Source organism: Gracilinanus agilis, chromosome 1, assembly GCF_016433145.1.
Source record: "Gracilinanus agilis isolate LMUSP501 chromosome 1, AgileGrace, whole genome shotgun sequence".
NCBI lineage: Eukaryota > Metazoa > Chordata > Mammalia > Didelphimorphia > Didelphidae > Gracilinanus > Gracilinanus agilis.
In genome coordinates this window covers 781955152-781967875 of record NC_058130.1, presented here as the reverse complement: position 1 = coordinate 781967875, position 12724 = coordinate 781955152, and the positions used below count along the sequence as shown (strand labels likewise).

Genomic DNA, 12724 nt, shown 5'->3' with positions numbered 1-12724 from the left:
CTGACTGCCCCTGGGTAGTCCTAAGCAAAGCTTTAGTTGTAATTGGTAAATGTAAAATGGGAGGAAGGCACAGGAAGTGACAAAAGGAATGGTCTTTATAAATTGTAAGAATCTCCTGTGAAAAGGTTTTTTTTTCCCTTGAACTGGACCCTGGAGGAGCTCTAGATGAGCACCTTGGATTGCTTTATATTCCTCTTTAGAACTACCGGGGGGGGGGGGGTGAGTTCCTAGAGGTACTAGCCTCTGGAGGGGTCCCTTATCTGGAAGAGGCCTCGTGGCCAGAATTGACCCTTAGGTCCTCTGGCTAGGGCTACTAGAGCCCTGTCAGGGTAAGCCAGGGCTTGAGCACATAGTTTAGCTTGTTAAGCTAGATCTCTTACTCTGCCCTCTTCTCATTTTTCTACTTTCACTCTTTCCCTCCATTTTATAAATAAGTTGCTAAAAAATCATTTGGAATTAATTAATTAAAATCCTGGCGGCCTCTCTATTAAATATTCAGTCCACCCATAATTTTACCTTTACAGGGGATAGTGGAGGACAGAAGGGCTGGTGTCCAATGGTCCATGGGGTCACTAAAGTGTTGGGCAGGACTGAACAACATTTACTGGGTTTGAGGGAGTGGGGAAGGGAAGGCTGGGGCAGTGATGGTGGTGATGTCAAACAAAAGAACAAACAGAGAATCAATGAAAATTCAAAAACACTCAAAAGAGCAGTAGCAGGAAGCTCAGGAGTCATGGCCAAGCCCAGGCAGTGTTGGGACTGTGGTGAGAACATTACTATAGACTGAGCTGGAGGCAGCAGAGATTCATAAGACAATCTTCCTCTTCATTTCTTTGTTTTTTTTAAACCCTCACCTTCTACCTTAGAATCAATACTGTGTATTGGTTCTAAGACAGAAGAGTGATAAGGATTAGGCAATGGGGGTTAAACGACTTGCCCAGGATTACACAGCTGGGAAGTATCTGAGGCCAAATTTGAACCCAGGACCTCCCATCACTAGGCCTGGCTCTCAATCCACTGAGTCACCCAGCTGCCCCCCCTAGTTTCTTTGTATATGTTTGTTGATGTCTGTCAGGTTGGTGATAAAAGAAGAACATGGAATGTCAGAGCTGGGAGGAACCTAGACCAGGGGATGTCAGAGTTGGGGGGCTTAGAACAGGGGATGTCAGAGCTGAGGGGGCTTAGAACAGGGGATGTCAGGGCTGGGAAGAACCTAGAACAGGAGATGTCAGGGCTGGGAGGAATCTAGAACACAGGATGTCAAAGCTGTGGGGCCTTAGAATAGGGGGTGTCAGGGCTGGGAGGAACCTAGAACATGGAATGTCAGAGCTGAGAGGGCCTTGGAACAGGGGATGTGAGGGCTGAGAGGGACCTAGAATAGAGAATGTCAGGGCTGTAAGGAGCTTAAGAACAAGGAATGGCATTATCTTTTTTTGCTCTCTGAAACTCTCTTCTCAATTAATTTAGTGAGTAATACTAAGATCTACCAAGTCAGCAGATTGAGTTCATAGCTCTTAAGAAAGCTACAGGGAACTGTTAGTTCCAAGAGAAGCTAGAAACCTAGTGAGCAGTGTAAAAGTTCTCTGATTGATGCTGAATTAATCAGGTGAGAGAAAAGAGCCAAGAGCTGTCTTCCTTTGGAAGCATAGAGGCAAGGTAGGGAAAGGACTCTGAATCACAACATTTAAGATTAAGCCAAATTCCAAGCTCACTGATAAATGCTTAGCTTCTCCTATATTAGTTGTACTTTAAAGAAAGAGAGAAGCAGCATCTCCATCTCAGAAGAAGCCCACTTATGCTAGATGCTGCCTTTTGAGGATGTCTGGTAACTATCAAAGCACTGCCACTACTTGGTATGACTTACCCCTAAGCACAGGCTAAATTCTATCAAGGGCTAAATAAGCCCAGGCAAGGCAGGCATGCCTCTCTAATTGTGAGCTCTTGGGTGTCTACACATTCCATAGATGCTGTATGTATCTATACTTGTTGGAGAGTATCTCCGAGGTCAGAGAATCAGAGAATATGATGTCTTGTTGCTATTATGCCATTTTGATTAATGCCTTTATATTGAGCTAAATGTGTCTGGCTGACTACTGAAGGGTAAACACATTGGTGGGGGCTCGTGGGATAGTTTTTGTATGTGGAGCTTCAGAGTACCTTGTTCATGGGATAGTCACAAGTTTGGGATCTCTGAGTCATCCTTAGGGAACACGACACCTAACTTCAATTCAATAAACATTTTTTTAAGCCCCTAGAACATGCCAGGTGCTATGCTAAGCTCTGGGGATTCAAGAGGAGGAAAAAAAGACAGTCCCTGCTCTCAGGGAGCTCACAATTTAATGGGGCAGAAAGCATGCCAATAAAGATACACAAAGCAAGCTATGTACAAGATAAAATGTTCATAATTAATAGAGAGAAGGCATTGGGACTAAGAAGAAGAAGATTAGGGAAGGCTTCCTATAGGTGGGATTTCAGATGGAATTTAAAGGAAGCAAGGGAGGGCATAGTTAGAGCAAAAGAGGGAGAGCATTCCAGAGACAGGGGAAAGCCAGATAAATTTCCCAGAGCTGAAAGATGGAGTCCCTCATTCCTGGAACAGCCAGGAGCAGCATTGCTGGATCAAAGAGGACATGTTGGAGAGTAAGAAGCCTGGAAAGGTGGGAGGGGCTGGACTACGAAAGATTTTGAATGACAAAGAACACTTTTTTAAACCATGACCTGTCTTTTAGAAGGGATACTAAATATTAGTTCCAAGGCAAAAGAGCAATAAGGGCTTAGCGATTGGGTTCGAGTGATTTGCCTAGTGTCAAACAGCTGGAAAATGTCTGAATTTGAACCCAGGACTTCCCATTTCCACGCCTGGCTCTCCATCCATATCTGCGTTAGTGGCCACCTAGCTGCTCCAACAAACAGAGCATTTTGTATTTGATCTTGGTGGGATGGGACACATTGGAGTTTACTGAGTAGGACTGGGAAGATGGTGCCCTTGACAGTAAGAGGGATGGTGAGAAGGGGATGGCGTAGGGGGGATGATAACAACTCTGTTTTGGATGTCTACTACATATCCCGTCTGAGATCTCTGAAAGACAGTTGGGCATACGAAATCAGAGGAGGTCAGTAGAGAAGACTAGACAGCAAAGGTATGTTTGAGAGCGTCAATAAATCCATGATGGGATCACTGATGGAGAGGGAGAAGAGAAGAGCCCCAGGGGACACCTATGGTTAGAGGGGGAAATCTGGAGGAGGGTCCAGCAAAGGAGACAGAGAAGAGGCTGTCAGAGAGGAAGGAGGAGAGCCAGCAGAGTGGTGTCCTGAAAACCTGGAGAGCATAGAGGGATCAAGGAGGAGAAGTGGTGAACAGTGTCAAAGGCTGCAGGGAGGTCAAAGAGAATGAGGATGGAGAAGAACCCATCGGATTTGGCAACTGAAGGATTACTGGAAGCTTTGGAGAGAGCAGTTCAGTGGCACGACAAGGTCAGAAGCTGGACTGCAGGAGCTTGAGGAGAGGGAGTGGAGAGCCCTGCTGTAGGTGGCCTTTTGGAGGAGGTTAGTCATGAAGGGCGGGAGAGTCAGAGGATGGTAGTTAGCAGATCTGGAAGAATCAAGGGAGAGTTTTTCAGGACGATGGAGACATGGACATGTTTGTAGACAGCAGGGAATGGGGCAGTAGGCAGGGAGACTGAAAATAAGGGTGAGAGTAGGGATGACAGAGCTGGGACAATCCACTGGAGATAGGATGGAAGAGGATCACTTGAACAGGCCGACAGGGCAGCCAAGGGGAGTAAGGCTGCTTGGTCAAGTGAGAAGGGGGTGAAGGAGAAGAGAGGGACAGAAGGCAATCTGAAGGATGGGAGAAGAGGAAAAAGGGAGAAGAGGGAGGTCGTGGCAAACGGCCTCAACCTTCTCTGTAAAAGCTGAAGAGAGAACATTACAGAGACACTTGTGGTCTAAGACATCATCAGATCAAAGAATTAAAGTTAGAAGAGATCTGAGAGGTCATCTAGTCCATGGGTTTCATTTTACAGAGGAGAAACTGAGACCCAATAAAGTGGTACAGTAGAGAGCTCTGGGCCTAGAGTCAAGAGGACCTGAGTTCAAGTCTGGTCTCAGACACTGTATGACCCTGGGCAAGTCTTGTAACTGCTGTCTGCCTCAATTTCCTCACCTATAAAATGGGGATAATAATAGCACTTACCTCCCAGGATGGTTGTAAGAAAAATGAGATATTTTAAAAGTTCTCGGCAGAGTACTTGGCACATAGTAGGCACTTAAAAAATACAAGCGAGGGTGAAGATGGGGATGATGATCAAGATGACGTCACTTTCCCCACAGCATGCACAGACAGTGAGAAAGTTGAATTTCAAACCCAGGCCCTCTGGTTCCAAATCTAGTGCTCTTTCTCCTGAACCAGAGAGGCTTCCAGCCTCCAGACAGCAGACGGCTGGGCAAGACAATCCCTTGAGGTCCTTTTTCCTTCTCGTAACATTCTGGGGGTCTTAGATCAAATATGGCTTTCAATATATTTACTGAAAGGCAAGAACCCTACACCCATCACTAAAGAGGGAACCCCATTAGCCGAGTCTTTCCTTCTTCCACAATCAAAGAAAGGGATCACATTTCAAATCATCTGCCCGTTTGCCCGCCAGGATTTTCCTTGGGTGCAGAGCGCTTGCTCCATGCCCATTTCATAATATATCTGCCCAAGACTACTACATCCATCTCCCCAAAAGAAGACGAACAACACTTCTAATATTTAGTTCTATCAGATAAATGGAACAGCTGATTATTATTATGGGGAGGTTGCGGACCAGCCGGACTTTGTATTAGAATAACCGTCTCTCGCTCACTCACAGAATCCTCCCCGGCCTGCTCTGGCTGGGTTAATCCATACTCCTGTTAACATCTTCTCAGGACAACAGGCTCATTCCTGTGATTTACGGCCGTCAAGTATAGATTTTCCTGCTTTTCATCTCTTCCAAAGAATTCCTTAGCTAATTTGTATTTTTTTCTTCTTATTAGATGCGCTAAAAATCGCATATCCGATGTAGCCCAGGTAAGAGATGGATTTTATCGCTTCTGACACTCATTAGATGAAGGTTATGATTTCCACAATGTTAAACATGAAGTCATTTAGTTGTTTCTTTTCTTTTCTTTTTTTAAACCCTTACCTTCTGTCTAGAATCAATCCTGTGCATTAATTCTAAGGCAGAAGAGTGGTAAGGGCTAGGCAATGGGGGTTAAGTGACTTGGCCAGGGTCACACAGCTGGGAAGTGTCTGAGGCCATATTTAAACCCAGGACCTCCCATCTCTGGACCTGGCTCTCTATCCACTGAACCACCCAGCTGCCTCCCCCATTTAGTTGTTTCTGAGATTTTTTCAATTACTGGCGTTACAGTTTAATTTATTTTCTTTTACTTACTTATTCTTCTAGTTTGATTTATTTTAACTAAAATCACAACCCCACACCCTCACCCTGAGGGCCAGGGAAAAATGTGAGATGGACACGGACTGCCCGTCACCGAGGCCAACAGCCATGAGAGATGGGCACAAGGGACATCAAAGATGTGCCCAGAAGGGCAGGCGGATCTGTTATGGTGAGCATGATGGGCTCCGAGAGAACCAAAAGAGAGCCCTCAGTTCACCGGGGTATGTTGGGAGGATTCTGGGGAAAACCTGGGCAGGTGGAGGGGGCGGTGTGGCCCATGCCGGTGGTGAGAGTTCGAATGCGGATGCACGCACGGATACACTGAACCACAGAGACCTCTCGTGTCTTGGGATTGGCAGCTTGGGAGAAGGTAAATGGGAAATTCCCAGGGCCCTTTGCTGTTCTCTACTGCTGGGGAGCACAGAGCACTGCCCACAGCCACCCAGGCTCGGTTCCTTTGACGACCTCTGTGCAGGCGGCCAATGCCATGTGGGCTAGACGTGAGATGGAGCCGGTGTTGGGGCTCGAGAGTCGTCAGCAGCACACTAGCGAGGGCTGCTCCGGCTTGATGGACGTCCTGCCTCAAGAAAGCTGACCGGACATGCCTTTCTCCGGGGAAGAGGGGAGCTGCAACCCCTGGAACCAGCGCTGCCTCTTTGCGGACCGTCTTTCCCAAGCGATTGTTAAACAGACTCCCGATGTGGGGCCCGAAAGCGGCCCGAACTCATCGATTTGTCCGTTGTGTCTTAAGTACGTTGGCTAATGAAGGCCGATCCTGTGAGCATCTTTTATACGTGGTGATGCGTCTAAGGCTGCTTAATATTGGCTGCAGAGAAGAATTCACGACTCCATAACTCACACCTCCTTCTCCACATACATTTTTAAAGTTAATCATTAAACAAAATCTCATGCCTTGAATTATTGCCTTTAATAAATGAGAGCATTGACTGACTGGCTCGCCAGCGCCGAGGCTGCAGGAAGGGGCTGGACGGGGCCTCGAGAAGCTGCCATGGCCAACTCTTTTTCAGATGGATGGCTACTAGCTCTGCCGCCCCCACCTTGTCCGTATGCAGTTAATTTTATAAACCTCCTTGTAAAACTCTATTTATACCCAATAAATTTCACCTTATTACCCTTGGCCCAACACATGGGCCCGGCAAGACACTGCTGAATCCCGACTGCTCGGATTCCTCTGCTGACACTTGTCTCCGCAGCTTTGTAGCCTGTGCAGATGTCACGGGCAGGCCTTGGCCTTGGGCGAGACAACCGAAAACACTTGGAAGGCACCCACATCCCTGGGCCACTCTCCTGGAGACTCTCTGAGTTGACATGCAGACATCGATGGACTCTTCTCTGTGGCCAAGCCATTGGGTCATTTTCTGAAACCATCTCTTTGGGCTTTTCTCTAGCCTAGAACGCTTCACCTTGTCACAGAAATACCGATCTGGGGAGTCGGAAAGGACCTCCGAGCCCAACCTATCCCCTGCCCAAGAGTCAACTTGACAACATTCCCCCAAAGGAGTTGTTCGGCTTTGACTTGAAGACCTCCCATAAGAGAAAAAACTCTATTGAAAAAAACCTTTACCTTCTCTCTTAGAATCAATATGAAGAGTTCAAATCTGGCCTCAGACACTTCCCAGCTGTGTGACCCTGGGCAAGTCACTTGACCCCCATGGCCTACCCTTCTCATTCTTCTGCCTTGGAGCCAATACACAGTATTGACCCCAAGATGGAAAGTAAGGGTTTAAAAAAAAAAAAGAATCAATATGAAGTATCAGTTAGAAGAAGAAGGCAGAAGAGTGGTAAGGGGTAGGCATTTAGGATTAAGTGATTTACCCAGGGTCACCCAGCTAGGAAGCAGCTGAGGCCAGATTGGAAGCCAGAGCGTCCAACTCCAGACCTGGTACTCTATCCACTGAGCCTCCTGGAAGGCCCTCTCCATTATTAATTCTTCAGAGTCTGTTGTCTTGCTGCCACATCTTATTGCCTTATAGCAGCCCTTTCCTAGGTCACGTCTTCTCCAACCGAGGCTTCTTGGATCTTTCCTTGAGCTGTATCTTGCTCTTTTTCTCAACTGCTCAATGACATGGCAGACCTCAGAAAAGAGCTTCTCCCTCCTCTTTCCAGTTTGGTTTAAAGCCCTTTTAACTACAATTGCAAGACTCCAGGCAACCATAATTCTTACTAACTCTTGAGGGGTGGATTCCATACCTAGCCAAGAGCCCCGAACGTTTCTATTTTAACCCTTGGTCCAAACATCCCAAACCCATTCTCGGACAGTACCACAATACGACGACGTCCATTAAAGTCTTTGGTTTCCTGTCTAAGACTTCATCATTCTTGGCAATGCTTTCTAGATTGCTCCTGGCAGAATCCTTTGGTCCTGTGTCTGTTATTCGAGGTGGGAAGCAGTCATTAAGTTGGATAAATCTTGGGAGGTTCTCTGTCATATCCCGGAAATGGTCCTGCCTACCAAAGCAGTGGCTTGCTCTGTGGTTTATGCCAAGGTGAATCTGAGCAGGGAGTCCTCGGTCATCTTTCTCATTTCTTCTTCTATGGCCCTTCCTGGGATGAACCTGGGAATCCACAACAGTTACGATCTTCTCCGAGAGCGCAAGAGGGAGGCTCACAGAGAAAAGAGAAATCTCGACATTTATCCGGCTCGTGTAGAAGAGTAACTAGAGTGGAGCCTTGGAATCAGGTGTGATTTATAGGAAGAAGTTCCAGGCGGGTGAGAGTTAATCCTTTCAGGGCTGCTGTGGAACAATTTTATTGGAACAGTTAAACTGTATTTTGTAATCGCATACCTAACCCTCCCCCCAGAAGGATGTGGAGGAATAGTAGAATCACAGAATTCCAGGCCTAAAAGGGACCTCAGCAGCCCAATCTCATCCAACTCAAACATGACAGGAATTTTCCACTAAAACATCAACATCCTTTGGAAGTTTTTCCTGACTTCAAGCCCAAATTTGCTTCTTGGCAATCCCCATCCACTGCTTCTGATTCCGCACTCAAGGGCCAACGAGAACAAGTCTAATCTTCTTACCATGTATTTCTGTTGTTGTTGTTCAGTCATTTCAGTCATGTTTGACTCTTCCTGAACCTGATTAGGGTTTTCTTGAGTGGTTTGTCATTCCTTTTCCAGCTCATTTTACAGATGAGGAAACTGAGGCAAAAAGGGTTAAGTCACTTGCCCCGGGTCACACAGCTAGGCAGGGTCTGAGGTCAGATTTGAACTCAGGAACATGAGTCTTCCTAACTCTAGGGCTGGCCACCTGGCTGCCCTTTTTTACCATGTGATAGAGCATCAGATACTTGAAGACAGCTATTCTGTCCTCTATACGCCTTCTCTCCTCTATGCTAAATATGCCCTGTTTAGAGGTAGCGAGGTGACTCAGTGGATTGACATTCAGACCTAGAGACAGGAGGTCCTGGGTTCAAATTTGGTCTTGGATATTTCCTAGATGTATGACCATGAATAAGTCACTTGACCCCCATTGCCCAGCCATTATTGCTCTTCTGCCTTGGATCTAATACACAGTGTTGATTCACAGACAGAATGGAAGGGTTAGAAAAAAAATAAACAAATAAATAACAAAATATTCCCAGTTCCTTCATGTTGCCTATTCTAGTTGCTCTTCTCTAGATAATCTCTAGTTTATCAAAGAATTTAAATTGCGGTGCCCAGAACTGAATATGTAGTGGTTCAGGTGGAGGTCCAATGAGGGCAGAGTACAGTGGAGCTCTCATGTGCCCTCTGCTGGAAGTTCTGGCCCACTTAATGCGGCAGAAGAGGGGCATGATACTTCCCAGCTGTGTGACCCTGGGCAAGTCACTTGACAACCCCATTGCCCACCCTTACCACTCTTCCACCTAGGAGCCAATACACAGAAGTTAAGGGTTTAAAAAAAAAAAGAAGAGGGGCACGTCTCTAGGACGAGTCTTGGGAGGCTGTAAAGGAATGATCATTCCTTGCAGTGGTCATGACTGATGGGTAGGAGAGTGAACTGACAAGGAAAGATGGAAGAGCTGAAGCTAGGCCTTGTGTGGGGCAGCACTCAGCACCCCGAAGGCTCTGCCATCTCGCCCGTGATTCAGCCCCTAATGCTGGGCAGCTCTTTGCTGGGTCTACCTGAAGCATCGAGGGCCTTCAGGGCCCGGCTGCCCATTGGTCCTCTCCAACTCCCACCACGTGACTGGCCCACCTCCCTTTCCAATCATACGTTTCTTTGATGACACCTTTTCTTTCAACCCTTATTTTCTGTTTTCGAATCACCTCTAAGTTTCGGTTCCAAGTGTAATGATTACAGTGCTCTGGGGATCATATCTTCATTTATAACTACTTGCTAAATAATAAGAAGCCGGACAGAGAGAGCAAAGGCTCCAGCCACCTGCGGCCCTTCCTGAGGAGCCTCTTTGATCAGAAGACTCTGACCTCGGCCTGGACAAGAGGCGGGTCTCCCAGGAGTCAGTCGGCACTGCGGGACACTTCGCATGGCTGCACAGGGCATGTGGGCTCATTTCATTGCTTCACCACCCAAGAGGCTTGTCCACTGACAGGCAAGAAGCTTCAGCAAGGCGAGGAGAAGCAAGTTCCGTTTCAGTCTTTTTCTCCTTTAAAATCCAAACGTTATCTTGGGGTGCAAAAAAGGGGTACATACAAGGCAGAAGAGCGGTAAGGGTTAGGCAATGGGGGTTAAGTGACTTGGCCAGGGTCACCCAGCTGGGAAGTGTCTGAGGCCACATTTGACTTCCCATCTCTTGACCTGGCTTCCTATCTACCGACCCACCTAGCTCCCCTCTTTGATGAAGTCTTTTTTATTTTTTATTTTTTTAAACCTTTAACTTCTGTGTATTGGCTCCTAGGTGGAAGAGTGGTAAGGGTGGGCCATGGGGGTCAAGTGACTTGTCCAGGGTCACACAGCTGGGAAGTGTCTGAGGCTGGATTTGAACCCAGGACCTCCCTTCTCTAGGCTTGGCTCTCCATCTACTGAGCTAGCCAGCTGCCCCCTTTGATGAAGTCTTTACCAAAAAGGTATATAAACCAATCAATCCTGAAGGACTAAATTTGTGGCTGTGTAATCACCTGGAAAAGGAATACCTGTCTGTCCCCAAATCAAAACACGCAGAAATAGCACAGTGTGCCCAAGAGCCTCCCTGAGGAGGCCACATTAGTGTCTGAAAGAGGCCAGAGACCAATGGACATTCTCCCCTGAGGAGCTGCCCTCGGTGGCTCCCCTTCGGTCTCACTTTGCTCCAAGGGTGGCACAGGAGGCCACGTCTTCTCGCCCTACGCTTCTTCCTTTTGGAAAGCCTTCGTGCCTTGGCCTAATAGCACGGTTTCTTCAAGACGACTTCGAGCTTCATAAAAGCAATTTTGGAATAAAAAAAATAAACGGACAAAAAATCACGATGGCAGCTCTTGGAGTTGGTGGAAAGAGCTGCCCCTGCAGTCGGGAAACCCCGGCATTTCCTGGCTGTGCTCCTGGGCAGGCCAACTCAGCCCAAGCAACCTCAGTTTTCTAATTTGTAAAATGGGGAGAACAAGCCTCGGCTACCCGATTCATGCGGTCATTTTTAGGAAGGCGCTTTGTCCCGGGTGAAGATGCACAGAAACACGAGCTGTTAAGTGAGGAGAGAAGAAGGCACTCGTGAAACGGGCTTTTTCCTACCAAGCCACTGAGCAGTCAGTCGGCCATTCCTGGACTAAAGCCGATGGGGACCAATGACAACATTCACAACATGAATCATTTGATGAAGATAACGGACTTACCCGGCGATAATACGATAGGGTCGTGCTCCCCTCGGTTTCCGTAGTAACAAAATACATCTCCCTTGTTGGTGCTGACAAGTAGAGAAAGAGAGAGAGAAGAGAGGGAGGCGAGGGAGGAAGAAAGACAAGAGTTCAGTCAAAATGGCGGCCCAGGGCTTTGGCTTTCAATTTCAAGCAACAGCATTTCGGGGAGTTTTCAGAATCTCAGTGAGAGCGCCTGGCTCTGAGGTCGCGGGGCACGGCCCAGCCCCCGGCCGGCCATTGTCCGCTCTGGCACCAGCGAGGCTGTGAAATGCCACCAGATAAAGGGGGTCAGATGCCAAAGTCGCTGCTCGCTGGCTTTTAGCCTGCTTTGTGCAGGGAACTCGAAATCGGCTCCGATTCAATGAGCCGAGATGGGCTTTCTTAGTTTCCTCTTTTCTGGGCTTCAAAAGAAGGATTTGTTGAATCGGATTGTACACTTGCCCCAGCGCGCCACGGAAAGCTCCACGTTGTTAGAAGGCCGTTGGCCGGGGAGCCTGCATGGAGGGACGGGGAATTCTCAGAAGCCTTTTTCTGTTCCACTTTGTGGCAAGAGTGAGATACTGTTTAAAAGTATACTGTGAGGTGACCCTGGGTGGCTCAGTGGGTGGAGAGCCAGGCCTAGAGACAGGAGGACCTGCGTTCAAATCCGGCCTCAGACACTTCCTAGCTGGGTGACCCTGGGCAAGTCATTTGACCCCCATGGCCTACTTGCAGGTCTTCTGCCTTGGAACCAATACACAGTATTGATGCTAAGATGGAAGGGGAGGGCTTAAAAAAATATTGTGGAGAGGGAGAAGTGGACACCGAGGGGGTCTGCTAGATTGCTCTCATGCTGTTCATGCTAAGCAGCTGGGAAAGTGCTTAGACAGCAGGAGCAGCAGGTTGGGTGTCAACAGCTGCCTCAGGGCAGTGCCCGTATCAGCCCCAGCAGAACCTCACCACCCATATACTGGGCACGGTCACCCCCGGGGAGTGTGGGACTGTATCTAGGCAGAGCTGCTTCGTGTGGACAACTATGCCAGGTAGGACAGTTTGGCTGACTTATCTGCTTCTTATTTTTAAGAATGAAGGAATTGAGAATTGCCATTAGATGGCTCACTCTTAACGTGTTTCAGCCTTTCTTCCAACAGGAAAAGGAATTCCTCAAATTCCTATTAGTTTGGACGCAGCCATGAGAACCCATCCAGGTGATTTATTAAAACCAAAACACCTGCATGAACCACGTGCCTCATTACGCAAGCTGCACACATTTTTCCTGCTGCAAATGGATTTTTATCTTTACTTGCAATAGTACAAATTTCTCAATTCCAGTTTTTAAACTTTAACAAACATTTATTCAACCCTGGTTGCAAAACTGGATTCTGTGCTCTTCTTTCCTTCCTTCCTTCCTTTCTCCCTTCCTTCCTCCCTTCCCTCCTCCCTTCCTTCCTTCCTCCCTTCCCTCCTGCCTTCCTTCCTTCCTTCCTCCCTTCCCTCCTCCCTTCCTTCCTTCCTCCCTTCC

At 47.6% G+C, this 12724-nt stretch overlaps 1 protein-coding gene across 2 annotated transcripts in view; it reads right to left on the bottom strand.

The window, feature by feature from the left end:
• Nucleotides 1-12724, bottom strand: part of TANGO2 (transport and golgi organization 2 homolog) — a 163990-nt gene that overhangs the window by 14968 nt on the left and 136298 nt on the right. For both annotated transcript variants that reach the window (XM_044674570.1, XM_044674562.1), the window contains exon 6: nucleotides 11200-11270. In XM_044674570.1, the coding sequence (XP_044530505.1) occupies nucleotides 11200-11270 (71 nt within the window). The remainder of the gene's footprint in view (nucleotides 1-11199; nucleotides 11271-12724) is intronic.